The sequence below is a fragment of the Mus pahari genome, chromosome 5 (genome assembly GCF_900095145.1).
Source record: "Mus pahari chromosome 5, PAHARI_EIJ_v1.1, whole genome shotgun sequence".
NCBI classification, from domain to species: domain Eukaryota; kingdom Metazoa; phylum Chordata; class Mammalia; order Rodentia; family Muridae; genus Mus; species Mus pahari.
The window spans coordinates 43,884,593-43,899,597 of NC_034594.1; the positions used below are offsets into that span (position 1 = coordinate 43,884,593).

The 15,005-nt window shown below is 41.1% G+C and overlaps 1 protein-coding gene across 2 annotated transcripts in view; it reads right to left on the reverse strand.

The window, feature by feature from the left end:
• The window catches only part of Plekhm3 (pleckstrin homology domain containing M3), a 158,426-nt gene that overhangs the window by 63,908 nt on the left and 79,513 nt on the right, over positions 1-15,005 (reverse strand). For both annotated transcript variants that reach the window (XM_021198327.2, XM_029538765.1), the window contains exon 6: positions 3,168-3,231. In XM_021198327.2, coding sequence (XP_021053986.1) covers positions 3,168-3,231 — 64 coding nt within the window. The remainder of the gene's footprint in view (positions 1-3,167; positions 3,232-15,005) is intronic.

The following is a 15,005-nucleotide window of genomic DNA, read 5'->3' on the forward strand; positions in this document are numbered from 1 at the left end:
TACATACACTATTTTAAAATTATGCTTAAATATCAACTTCCTCTTTACTATGTCTAGTGTGTGTGTGTGTGTGTGTGTGTATGTGAGAGAGAGAGAGAGAGAGAGAGAGAGAGAGAGAGAGAGAGAGAGAGAGAGAGAGAGAGAGAGAGAGAGAGAGAGACCAGCTGATAAGTCTCATTCAGTTCTCTCCTTCCACTATGGGAGGCCCCAGGGATCAAACAAGGCTCGCCAGACTGGGCAGCAAGCACCTCATCTTCAGAACCATCTCACCAGCTGCTGTCCCTATCAGATCATAACTTTCTTAAAACAATCAAATTTAAGAGAAATTTGTAAAAAGGAATATGTTGTTGCTCAGGAGCTATGACTGCTCAATAATTTATGAATTTCTCTTTTTTACCACTATAAAACATACACCTAAAAAAATCCCTTTTCTATAGTTAACTGTATAAAGTGGAAAAGTTTGCTTTTACAGAAGTTCTTAAGAGGAATGGGGGGGGGGCTGGGAGGAGAGAAGGCCCAGATAATGGAATATAAAGTGAATAAATAAATAAATGAACATCAACAACAGAGTATGAGATGGGAAAAATCACTGACTGTAACATTTCTGAGGCTGACAAAGACTGGAAGGGAGCAACCAAGATGGCTCAGCTCACGGGCAGCCAGGAAGGGTTCCTGCTTTCCTGATATACTCTTTCAGAAAAAAAAAAAAGATAGTATTGTTTTTCTGTTCCAGGTCCCTTTCCTATATCTGGGAACACTTCAGACCTAGAAAACATACTTGTTTTCTGCCCAGAAACCAAAGGGAGATGGGCAGGGGTGCTCTTCAGGGCTGATAACCAAGATACAGACAGATCAAAAGCTAAATCTAATTTAGTCTACATCAGGCTGAAACAGTAATAGAATTAAACTTCTAAATATGATAAGTTTGGGCTCTTAAAGCCAGGCACAAAGAACCAGGTTAGAGCGAGATGTTGTATAAAGGGAAGCACTGAGCTCTAGCCTCTGCCCACAGGGAGTTTGATAAGCTGGTGATGGCTTCTATCCCACTGCCCAGCTGAAAACTGGTTAAGCTACTTATGCAGTTTGGGGGACTAATGGTCTGGCCCACCAAGAACACACTGTCACTGACTTTAGTAAGCTGCTTGGCATTTATGGTTTGATTATTACAAGAAGGAAAAAGAAAGGGGCATGTGGGGGAGACAGCAGGGAAGCTTTAAAAAGCAGGTTCTATTATTCTAAATGGATGTGCTACTCTGACACCCTAAAATGACTATGGAATTACTCTCATTCTCTCTTCATCTGACATAAAATTCATTTTTGAAGGGCCTTCTTATAGAGGAGCTACTCTATTTTAAACCACCTTTATAAGAATGTTTGGTGCCTTTAAACATGTCTCAATGGTAGTGTCTGGGGCCCCAACTACTATGGATCAGACAGACTGCTAAGAAGATAGATAAATAAAAAGTATATCAGAAAATCCAATCAATTCTCCCCTAGAATGTCAGCAGGTGACTGTAATTGGGCACACATCCCTCTGTACCACGGCCAGCACCTTCCATGAGGGCTTGTCTATGCAGGCAGGTTGAAGGAGCTTGTCTATGCAGGAAGGTTGAAGGAGCAAGTACGTCTATATTTGACAAGGAGTATAGATTAAAGCCAGCCCTCTTTTGGGCATGTCCAACTAAATACTACACTATTTCTTCCATTTGAAACAACTGTCTTACCTCTAAATGACAAGGAACACCAAAGTCTTAAATTTTTAAATTAAAAAAAAAGATATATACCAGAAATCTTGAAAAGTAATTTACATTCTGAGAAGTGAGCACAGGACAGGGGTGAGTTTTTAAGCTGATCTCACTTCTGGGCAAAATAACCAATGAAGAAACAAAGACAGACTCTCAGCAGTTCGAGATTTCTAAAGTTGTCACAATTATGCTTTGATTCTTTAAAGAATGAGTATTTATTTAGAAAGTAAAGTCAGTGCTTCCATTCAGTGTCTCACAGCTTCCTAGGCAGTGAGTAAGACTGGTTTAAATGATTAACCAAAGCTAAGCAGACTCAGATCTCAACGCTGAGCACACAAGACCTTGGTTTCTTCCTGGCTGCTAACCTGTCAATCATTAAAAGTACATGTACTAACACAATCCTAAAGGCTGATTTTGCCTATCTTCTGTGCTCTGCTATGTTTTATTAAACTGTATCCAACTGTTAGATTTCGGTGTCTGAAGGCTTTGTGCATTCACTTAATGCCTTTCCCATGTCTTTTTTTTCCTTCACATAATTTTTAGTTGAAATACTCACATCACATAAAATTCATTATTTTAAAGAAAACAGCCAGTTTATCTTCAGTATATTCCCAAGGGATCATCACTGTCTAGTTCAGACCTGGAAGAGATCCCACATCCATTGGCAGTCTCTGCTTACCGCCATTCTTTCCAGAGCCTGGAGCCACTCATCAATTTTCTGTCGCTGTTAATTTGCTCACTGTGGACATGCCATTTAAATAGTTGTAATGACAGATATTTTTGCCTATCTGGATTCTCAACTTAGCATGATATTTCAAAGGCTCATCCATGTTTTAGCGTGTATCACTATTTCACTTCTTTTTCTCATTAGGTGTTATATAATAATGCCAAACAACATCTTATTCAACCATCTATCAGTTTATAAACATCTGGCTGTTCCCAATTTTTTTCTACTGTGACTCATGCTGCACTTGGGATTCTCACAAAGGTTTGGCTTCCTTTGCTTTGGGGACTGGTCTTGCTATGCTAGCTATGAAGCCCACGACGATGCCTCAGTCTCCTCTGTGGCTGGAATCGCAGGGCATACCCCTACCCATTTACAGACAAGCGTTCATAAGCTCTTGGGTATATAGTTGGGAGCAGACTCTCTGGGCTACATGGAGCTGCTAAACTCTTTCCAAAGTGGCTATTCCACTTAACTTCCCCGGTACCAAAGTATGAGTGCTCCAGGGACTCCACATTCTTGCCAGTATTTGTCATGGTCTCATAGTACCTTTTTATATCGAATCTCCCCCATTCTGAATAGAAATTAGTTAACTGTGAAGAAATTACTGCAATGACAGATTAATTCAGTGCCCAAACCACAATCCACAAAGTGACTTCTGACAGAAAACGAAAACGAAAAGCTCTCTGAGCACGTACCTGCTGCAGGTCAGCAAGAGAGTACAGGTGGATCTGTTGAAGGAGGTATTCTCTGGGGAAAATTCTGGAAACAAAGGCAGACACGCAGTGACCAGAGGTGCCATAAGACACATGTTTCCTGAACCCCCCTTACCTCTGCTTATGTTCCCAAGCCCCTGAGAACTCAACCCTCAGAGAAAACTTCCCTTTCCTCTGGCATGTTTTTTTTGGGGGGGAAGGTAAACACTGTAAGTAAATATGATTTTCATTTCTAATGTTATCTGAAATGATATAGTATAGTATTTTAGGCCACATTTGATTTTTGTTTTGGTTTGTTTTGGTTTTGGAGATAAGTTTTTGATATGTAGCCCACTGTGGCCTTGAACTCAAAATCCTCCTACTTCAGCTTCGACAGATGCCGGGAGCACAGGAGTGTACCACTATGCTTGTCCTGTTTCTGGCTTCTCATCCTAGTTCTGTCTCTAACTGTGTCATCTTACACAGATCTGAAACAGCTTCTATGCTTGTCCAGCTGCTATACTGTGTAACAAGGACAACTGAACTTGCTGGTGCTCACGTCGGTGTAGGTGTAACAGCAACATGCTGGTTTGAATAAAAATGTCCCCAATTTTCCCCAATAGGCTCATGTTTGAATATTGGCCTCCATTTGGTAGAATTGTTTGGCAAGAGCTAGGGGGTGTGGCCTTGTTGAAGGACCTGTTTTCATGAGAGATGAACTTTGAGATTTTAAAAGAATCATGTTATTCCCAGTATGCCTTCTCTCCTACCTTCTGCTCACGGATCAAGATGTAAGCTTGTAAGCTATTCCTGCTGCCATGACTTTGCTCTGTCATCATGGACTCTAATCATAAGAAACCATAGGCGCAATTAAATACTTTTCTTTTATAAGTTGCCTTATTGTTACAGCAATGAAAAAGTAACTACTGCAACTGTATAACTAATTTCAGAGTTAAGGAATATTAGAACGGCAACCTATGTGTTTCTCTAGAATCCCCTATGGGAATCCCACTGAGTGTCACATTCATGATATATTTATTCTCTTAAGGGCACGTTGAAATTAACTTTTAGATTTTGGGCACAGATGGTAACAACATAAAACTTTAAATTGAGACACTTCAACAAATTTCACTAGCTGTTGTTAATTTCTAGGACCTAGACAAATGACCGAGAGTAAATAGGAACAAACAAACAAACAAACAATTGTGGGCAAGCAGCTCCCAAGAAAGAAAGCAAGGTAGAGACAGTTACAAACAACACATGCACATGCACAGGTACACATACACATGCACAGGTACACCCATGCATGCGTGCACACACACTAAAGGGTAGTATATGCCTGTAATCCTAGTACTTGGGAGGTTAGGAAAGGAGACTCTTGAGTTGGATGTCAACCTGGATAATGGCACTGACTCAAAATAAATAAACAACAAAAAGGGAACACTATCTATTCAAACCAAACCCACACTCACAGTTACTAGCATTTTCTCTGTCTCACATGGCACTATGCACTAATCTGGTGGTTGGTTGTAAGTCTCAGCTTTTAATGGCTGTGCTTTCTCTAACTTGTATTTTAAATGAAAACCCCAATAATGGAACTAACATTTGTGACTATCCTTCAGACACCAAGCTCGAGGAAGTCTCAGTATCTGAGTTTAGGAAGCATGGAGCTAAGTACAGCTAAAGGATAGAAACAAACTGATAATTAGACTACACGCTGGAAAGAAAAGATGTTAAGAGTGATGTGTGGTACACATCCTTTTAGAATGGCAGATCCCAATTCTGGCTATGCATCAGAATCACTGAGGCAGTTTAGGAAATGAAAGAACATACACATAGGTAGAGAGCAGGAAACAGTGAAGGCAAAAACCTTCCTATTACTAGTACAACCAAGGGTTAGAAACCCTGGGCTAATATGTAACTTGCTGGGGAATTCATTACTCAGTCCGTTAATTAAGGGCAGATTAGTTACCAAACTCTAGAGAGGAATATGTTCAGTTCTTTATGTATCTAATGCTGATTAAATGCATATTACATACCAGGTACAGTACCACACTACTGAATAAAAGAGTAATGGATCACTGGACAAAGCCTTGACTAGTAGAGGACCAAACAGCCATTCTAGGTTGGAGCTGTAGGAATAGAAGAGTTCTGTTTCAAAACACAATTCCATCCATAGACCAAGTGACAAGGGCATTGCATTCTAGGAAACAGAACTTGGGTTCTGAGGCTAGGCTCCTTCATCTCTAATGGGCGAGTGTTGACCTGTGGCAGGAAGCAGAATGCAATTCCTGGACAGCACACAAGATATAGGAAAAGTGTCAGCTTTGCATGCTGCAGTAGATTTTGCAGAGAAGGGCCCCTGCTGTGGAAAGTGGACCATAGTTTAAGGAACCAAGGGAAACAGCCAATCTTCACATCATTAACACACAGGATAGAGATGATTTTAAGCACCCAGTGTTAAGTAGAAATAATAAACAGTAAAAACTTTTCATTTACCATACATATAATGTCATCCTACCTTCCAGCTGTTCTGAGCATTACATATGGACTCCATTTTCTCAGAGGTAAAGACTAATGTGCCTGGGATCATGAAACTGGGATTCAAGGTCAAGACTTTCTGAGCGAAAAGGACTATGCTTTTTCCAGTTTCTTGAAGTTGGAGACAGGAAGCAGAGGTGGATTTGAACTGAACATTTAATTTAGCTATGGTATTTGTGCTCTTTGGTGTATTTTTGGGGGGCAGCCAAATAATCACTGACCTTTGTACATACTTATAAGGGACTTTCTCTAAGGACTGACAACATTTAAAAGGAGTAAAAGATGAGGAAGAGGTCAAAGATGACTCTGGGTATCCAGCGTGGGCAAGTAGATGGTGATACCCTGACCAACATGGGATCAAGCTATCAAGGAGAAAGGATGACCAAGCTATGCCTATATGTGCTAACTATCCAGAGACAGACAGGGTGTGAGGAACGCAGAAGAGACAGACACTCAACATTAGCACAGACTGATAGAACAGACAGATCAGGGAGGCAGAGGCAGGCAGATTTCTGAGTTCGAGGTCAGCCTGGTCTACAAAGTGAGTTCAGGACAGCCAGGGCTATACAGAGAAACCCTGTCTCAAAAAAAAAAAAAAAAAAAAAAAAAAAAAAAAAAAAAAAGAAAAAAAAGAAAAGAAAAAGAAAGAAAAGAAAAAGAAAGAAAAGAAAAGAACAGACAGATCAGAAACTGAGGGGAAGCAAGATGAGCATAGATAAAGGTTAACTCTTTATGTTCCACTGTCTGGAACTACCTACATGTACACTTTGATCATCTGCAATTTTTCTCATGTTTTGAAAAGAACATTCATGCATAAGTAGGTATCTATGTTTCCTCTTTCTTTGTAAAATGTTCATATCCTTGTAGCATTGATCCAGCTTCCCCCAGTGCTTACAACTCACAAAGCCATAGGACAGTGGTCAAAGCAAAGCAATTAAGGACTATGCAATTTACAGGCTTTATTTCAACTCCACCAATTATTTCAATAACGTTGCTTCTTTGTTCCAGGATCTTACTGTATTTATGGAGTATGGTCTTCTTGTTAAGTATTTCCAGCTCTCTTGAGACTCAAACACATAGAAAAAGAAAATCTAGGACATGGTCCTTTAGTGGGATTCCAAGGGTAGCACCAGGAAATACCATATTCTAATAGGTAAGACAGGGGCTGCTGGGAGTGAGCAGAATGAAGGGATCATCTTGAAAGGTAAATAATGAAGTTTCTTAAGTATAAGTTAAGAGGCAGCAGTGCTGAGAAACAGACACACTGACCCAAGTATGTGGGCTAGACAGTCATCTCGCCATTCTACCCGACCTCTTCCACTGGTATAAAAACCCATCCTTCAGTGTGGAAGGACTGAACGAAGGTTCTGGAATGATCTATAGCAAGGGCAAACACTAGGGAGCAGATCTGTTATGTTTTGATATTTAAAACTCTCTTTGATCTAAAATCCTAACGTTTCTATGATTAGAAATAGATAGGATAAAGGAAGTAGGTATAAACTGAATTATCCTGGCATGCCCTTGAACTTCAGACAGGTAGAGTCCTTAGTTATCTCCAAGCAAGCAAAATTTTGTGTTTTACCTGCAATGAGGCAGGCCTTGGAGCAGGTGCTGAGTTTGCTGCTAAAAGACCACAACTGATGAGTAAGGAAGAGACTTTCCAGTTTCTCCTTCCTGGGTTCTCCTTCCTTCCAAGCCCTGCTCATTATTCTTCTCACAGAAGCAATTCTGGCTTCTGTCATCTCTACTATTCCTTCAGTATTATCTGTAGAGCTGAAGGTAAATTCTGCCTTTATTTAACGTTGCAAACTGTGTAAATGTTATTTTGCATGAATTTATTTTCCCTCTCCCTTTAAAGGAGACTCTTACGTTCCTCCAGAAGTTTGTCATCTGCTGTCTCCCTGTATCAGGCTCCAGTGTTGAACACCATAATTTACATGAAGTCAGTTACGATAGACATAAAAATTGGAAAATTCAATATATGCAGAAAAGATAAAGGAACTGAGCCTACTGGGTCTGGAGAAGATGTGTTTCCAAAAGATTTAGTGGTAGCCATTAAAATACAGACTTTTAAGAGAGATAATGTCAATCAGCCCTTCTCCTCAAGAGGAAGGAAGTTGTGACATAAAAACACTGATGCCAAAAGGGAAAATAAATCTCCCCAGAGGTGCCAGTGGGACCTAGTAAAAGGCATCTCCTGTAGAGACACTTTTTAATGTAAATGAAAGAGAGGAGGATTTTCCTACAGACATTTAGAGATAGGGCTGTGCTCTTGTGCTCATATGCCTACTAAGGAGGCATATGGATTTCCATAGCAGGGCAACAGGGTAGATATGGCTCGCTGCCCCTTGCTCACTCTCCATGGAAGCAAACTGAATGAGAAACACATTCTCTAAGCATTTCCTTCAGGCAGACTAACCACAGAGGAAAGCCAGGGTGAGATACAAACACCAAGATCAGGTTGGCAGCCAAGGCCATTTCCATCTACATGACCCCAAGAGCTGCTCTACTGTGGTTTGGGTCATATAAGCTGCCCATCAGATACAGGCTCTTGAGAAAACGCAGGGATGCCTAGGGTCTTTTCTCCTTCAAGTCCAAACAGGACATGGGCTATACAGGACCTAGACAGGCAGGGCCTGCTCAATCAGCAGGAAGATGCCCGAGGCAGATCTGTCCAAGGGAAGGTACCTCAGGGGAGGCAGTCACTTCTGGGAATATGCTGGTAGAGCTATTTATATCTGAGAAGCACAATTTGGTGTCCCCTAAAGATACTTTTGCCAGCATTAATTTTACTTAATACATTCAATACAGCATGGGCAATTATTTGCATTCATTGGTCAGAAAATCCTGATCACCTTATTTACCATGAATTTAACAAATACTCCGACAACCTGTCACTATGGTTAAGAACCTAAAATCAAAATCCAAAATAAGCACATACTTCATTGACTTAAGCAGATGCTGGGCTCACAGTCTGCAGCAGTCAGTGTGCCTGCCACTGAAGATTTGGAAAAGCACAGTTTTTAAACATATAGATATACATACAGGGTGAGAGGAGCTGGCAGGTTACCTGGCCAGGAAAGGCCTCCATGAATGGGGAGTGGGGAGTTACTGGAAGGAAGTGGAGGTGGAAGGGTGGATGGTATTCCAGGTGGAAAGAGCAGCAGTAGCAGGCACTCAAAGGTTCGAGCATGCCCAGTGCCTAGTAAGCCTCTCCTGGACAAGGGTACACCACGGAGTGTGAGTTTAGATTTAGTATGTAAGTTAGTATGTAGTCAGCCAGTACATGTGTGTGTCTTGACTGTCACGCTGAATCTACTTAAAGAGAAATGGGGTGCCACAGAAGTACCCTAAGTAAGACCAGGCCATGGTGAGAGCTGAGGGGGAGAAGGGGGGTAAGGCAGGAAGGACTAGATGAGAGATAAAGAGCTCCAAGGAGGAGGCAAGCTTGCAGAGAGCCTTCCACCAGAAGCCTGTCACCTCAATCTTCAAGCCACAAAGAAGCCTCCGTTTCCCCACTAAGTAGGGAACATAACTGGAAGCCGTGTCTGCTGAAAGAGGAAGGAAGAGGAGCCCTCTCACTGGGAGAGTGTCTGGGCTGTTGAAGAAGATGGGAACTGTATGGTATGGCCAGATGGAGTCTCCTGAGTCAGCTCAGGAAATTCCCGTCTCCGGCCTGCGGGTTTCAGGTGGAAGGCCAGGACAACACACTCGGGAAACAGAAAAGACCTGACCCTTGAGAAACAGTGCCAGAAAGGATTTTTCCAGGGAGAAGCCTGGGAAGGAACACTTTGACAGCAAAAGAACTGCATCAGGGAGGCCCAGGAAGGGAGCTTTTCAAGGGGCAAGAAAGGATCCATAGCACAGGAGCTGGTAGAGACAGGAATTCATCGCTGACCTCAGATAATGGTTTGGGCAGGAGGAAGACAGCCAGACTGCAGAGGGTCTGAGGGTGGTACACGACTCTTTTCAGAACTTAGCTTTAAAAGAAAGGAAAGTGGGCCGCTGCTAAAGAAGGATACAGGATGGGACAGAGAAAAGGTTCCTTTTCTAAAGAATGGGGGAGACTTGAGCACATAGATGCTAAAATAAAAAACGCTACTACAGATGCATGAACACAAACATAGGGGTAAATAACAGGGGCTGACCCAGGAAAGGGGATGAGAAATCAACTGGAAACTCTTTCATATTCTCTCTGTCTCTCTGTCTCTCCCTCTATCTCTCTCTCTGTCTCTGTCTCTCTCTCATTTAAAATGCATTCATTTTTTACTAAAATGTTACGTAACAGGTATTACCTATTAATTTCTCCTATGCAACTTCCATATGTCCCCATATTAGGAACTCAAAGCTGCACACTAAGCAAAGGCTCTCTGACTTAGCAGTCCGTGGGGAAACAGGATCCTTGCTGCGGAAGATCTCTTTGGTTTTCAGGTGAGGCTGCTATGTTTGGAGCTTCCTATGCATGAAGTGACCTCCCTACACTATAACACTATTAATCACCAGGCCCAGCAGCATTTCTGTAGCAGGCCAACCACATGCTCATGGCAATGCAAACTCATCTTAGCTGGGCCTGACACTCAAGTCAAAGGACAAAAGTGATGAGTCAGCTCTACACTTGCCTCATCCATCAAAAGAAACCACAGCACTGACAGGTTCTCTGTACCAGAGAATACTGAAGAAGCCTGCTACAAGTCCACAGCCATCAACTAGCACACCTAGATCTAGTAACAATGCTTCCATTCATCATCTTTGGAACCGGGAAGCTAACTTAAGAGAAAAGATGAAAATGGAAAAGGAAAAGGGTTAAATAAGATTCAGAGCTCTTATATTAGCTGACACTTGGGGTTAAACATTCAGAGATAATTTTCTATGAAATCAAAGACAGTAGAGTCTTAACAAACAAACAAACAAACAAAGCAAAATACTAAGGGGTAACTCATTTCCTTTTGTTCTATGGCGTTAAGTCAAACAAATCAAGACCCATTTAACTTGACTAATTCCTGAGGACTTCAACTCCCACCAAACCCTGGTACTCATGACAGTAAGAGACTGAGTTGGGCTCTGAAAGAAGTAGTCTCTTCACAAGCCTTTGATAGAATCGTCAATATATATAACATTTCTAGGAAACTGAGTTCTCAGAAATACACAATTGGGATTTAAAAACCTAAATACTGGGGCTGGTAAGAGGGCTTAGTTTGTAAGGTTCTTGCTGCATAAGCATGAGGACTTGAGTTCAATCCCCACAACATACATAAAAATGCCAGGTGCTAAATGTTATAGGGTAACTAACTGCTTTCTGATTGGAGTCAAAGCCTGATCCACAGGATGTACTTTATGTACAGAATACAATATATGCTTGGTACTGCAACCATAGTACCAAGCTGGAATAATCATAGACCCTAGGGGAAACTCACTACTATTGTTTGCTAAACATCATGTGATCAAACTGCCTTCTAAATATTCATAGATTAGCACAGCCTTTGTCAGAGGAACTTCTTACTGCAATAGAAGTAGCTGACACAGACACTGGTACTAAGTGCGGAGAATAAAGGACAGTGAAGTCCCCAGTCTTCAGTGGGATGCCTGCATCACCCTCTCCAAGGCTTAGGACACAACTAGGAGGAGGGGACAAGCAGAACGGAAGAACTGGAGGATGGGCAAGTGTGTGGTGGCCACACTCACATACTGCATTCTGTGCATACACAACACAGGCATTGGCTCTGCCAACATTTCATCATAGTAGGGAGAGTAGCTCATCCCTCCCTGGGGGAGTCTTTTAAAAGTAGATTTTGAGTGTTCTTCTTTTTTTAAAATTTTTTTTTATAGATTTCTTAAAATTAATTTTAATTATGTGTAGGTGTGTGTACATGAATGCAGGGGCCCACAGAGGTGAGAGAAGTTGGACCCCCGGAGCTGGAGCTACAGTTAGAGGCAGCTGTGGAGCACTTGATGTGGGTGTTAAGAATCGGAGCCCAAGGAGGCAGTAGCTCTCTTAGCTCTAAGCCATCTCTCTAGCCCACGACTCCTAACGGTCAATAGCAGCTTGGGGAAGGGGTGAGACTTTCTTTAGCAGCGTAACCACCTACAAGTTGCCCATGTTCTAGTAAATAACTTCCCACTCATTCTCCTTCAAGCAACCCTAATTAAACTCAGGGGTCTTCATGAAAGTGGAAGGGGGGCTTTTGGAGAAGAAGGGAGCTTTCAATGAGAGAAGGTAATGGGGTAAAAATTACTTAAATTCAGCATATACATGTATAGCACTATCAAAAACATAAAAAAAAAAATCTTTTTTAAATGTCAGATGCAGTTGCAAGTACTTCAAGTGCTGGTGGGTGGTAGACAGGAAGATCCCTAGAGCCACTGTCAGCTAGCCTAGCCAAACTGTGGGCCTCAGGCCAGTGAGAGACTGTGTCTCAAAACACAAGGAACAAGACCCTAGGCTGGCTTCTGGCCTGTATATGCATGTGCACACATACACACATACATGCATACATGTATACAGGCACACACACACACAATTAAAGTGAAGGGTGTTGGAATGCAATCATTTCAATTTAAACAGACTTTAAAGAAAAAAATTACAACATACATATTCATACACATAATAAAAAAGATAATGCCAAATGAGGACCTCCAGAATTTGATTCTGAATAATAAGGGTCTCAAAGAAAATAAGTAGAGGTGAATAAAGGATAATTTACAAAGAAAACCATTTATTCACATATTACTACAGTGTTTTTCAGGAATATGTGATCCAGGGTAGGTAATTTGTACTGAGTTGCAAGAGCCATTGTGACTTTGCACCCACATCGAAATCTGTAAAAAGCACTGTGAGGCGTCCCAGGAAGAGCAATTTGGTGTTAGTGATATGAGCTGCAGACGCTCACGAAATAGTTACATTAGGCTGGGTGTGGAGAGGGCTCATGCGTCCAGCTATGCTCCGAGCTAATGGAAAAACAATTTGAAATCAAAGGCAGATATTTCGATGAGAACCCACACTGAAGAATGAGCTTCAATCATTTCTCTAGATGCCTCATTTTGCTAATCTCATTGGTTGAAAAAGTGGCAAGCTTGCACAAGGTATTATATCTGAGAAGATAGTCACAAGAAATAAGGGTTTCCTTTACCAGGTCATTCAGAAGGTGTGTGTAAGCTACTTAGCGACAATCTGAAGACTGGAGTAGCAATGCCTGGGAAGTAATTTGGGCTGTGATTATTCTGGGGCCTAGAGTAACAGTGACAGATCACATCCCTTTTATAAATCCCAGCTCAAATTCCTAAAGTAGTTTAAATAAGAACAAGAATGCCAGACTTTTAATACGATGTTCCAAAAAAAAATTATTTTAGGTAATGATATATTTTATTTTAGAAAGAGACAAGATTACTTCCTAACATTTTAAAGAATTTTTCAGTCAAGAGCTATGTGTGTATACAGTTTAGTACAATTAATATACACCTTCTCAGCACTCCTTCCTCAAAGCTTACTTATCTGTTTACTAGGTCTTGTGGGCAGCCTCTAGCTCCATCTTAGATTTATGATATTGGTATGTATTTATATATAAGATATCTATCTAATATATTTCTGGCTGAATGAGACCTCTGGAGAAAGTGAAGGAAGGGAGGCATGACAGGAGAGCAGGCAGGTAGATAATTTACAAATGACATTTCTAGAGTTGGTCCAAAAGAAAAATCATTTATGATTCAATCTAAGGATAGTTGCTTTCAAACATTATCAAAATAGCATTTATATGTTATACTTTCTGAGCCCTGGTAAATTTGTGCAGCTGGTGTGTTAAGACTGTAGCCTAACTTTAGTTAGTGACAGTTTAAGTTAACTAAGTTGAAACTAGCCATAAAAGCCTGGCTAATAAATATTCCAGAAAATAAAAATAAAAGTCATATTCATTTACTGAGCATAAAGAAGTGCTATTAATACACTTTAAATATTAGTAAATGACTGGTCTTTATTGATTCTATTTTAGGGAGAATACTGGACCTGTGAGAGGGCTCAGCTGGTAGAGGTGCTGTGCCCAGTAGATAACTGCAGCTTCACCCCTGTTTCCCAAATCCCACAAGGTAGTAGGAGAAAACACATCTCCACACAGGCACTGCAGCATGAGAATGTGCACATGCACATGTGCGCGTGCGCACACACACACACACACACACACACACACACACATATACTTCACGATAATACTACTGCTAAAGAGATTTATTCTTCTAAAATTCAATATTAACCATATTTTACACACTTAGATCTCATATTTTCGAGGCAAAATACTCTTGAGATCAGAGACCAGAGAGATCAAGTAATCTCTATCTGTGTGTGTGTGTGTGTGTGTGTNTATGTGTGTATGTGTGTGTGTGTGTGTATGCGTGTGCGCGCGCGCGCACGCGCGTCTCTGTCCATTCATGTTTGTATGATTGGGCACCAAAGGTCTCTCACTGAACCTGTAGTTCTCCATTGCTGGACTGTGGGCCAGTGAGCCTCAGGGATTCTTCTGCGTTCGCCCTCTGGAGTTACAGACACATACACATACTGTCATGTCAGCTCTTCCATGGGTGCTGGGGCTCCACATACAGCCTCCTATGGCATATAGCAAGCTTTCTGCTCACTAAGCCATCTTCCCAGCTTCTGGATGAAGATGTTTTACCATCTCGTCATTTGCTACGACTCTTGTTGACTGTATTGCTTAATAATATTATTATTTTATATCTACAAACACAACAAAACTGCAGTTTTGCTCAGTAATTCATGACTTTTTAAAACATTTACTGACATTAAAGATATTCACTTAGGCACAGTACCTCAGACCTCGTCTCCCAGGTCTGAGTGGCCAAAACAGGAAGACTGTCATGACTTCAGGACCAATCTGAGTACAGATTACTCTGAGCTATCTCCACAAGGTGTACAACTAAGTAACGAAGTGACTTGATTACATGACAAACAACACACCTGCAACCATTTCAATGAGAAAGAAGCATTTACAGAGAAAAAAATCTAGAAAACAAGCTCAGAAGTAGAATAGTAGGTGCTGTTTTATTTTATTTTTCTACAATCATATATATTGTATTAAGCAAAACCCAGTTTGACCAAATGAAGTTGCCAGAATCTTAGTAACAATAGTTTGTCTGCTTAATGAACTTACTCAACAAGTATTTATTAGTCTCCACTCTGTATCAGGCAGTGTTCCAGGCCCTGAGGATACAGCAGTGAGCAATACAGAAAAAAAGCCATGATCCAGTGTAAGAGGGAAAGAGCAGAAGTATACATGGAACAAAGGACAACTTTGTACT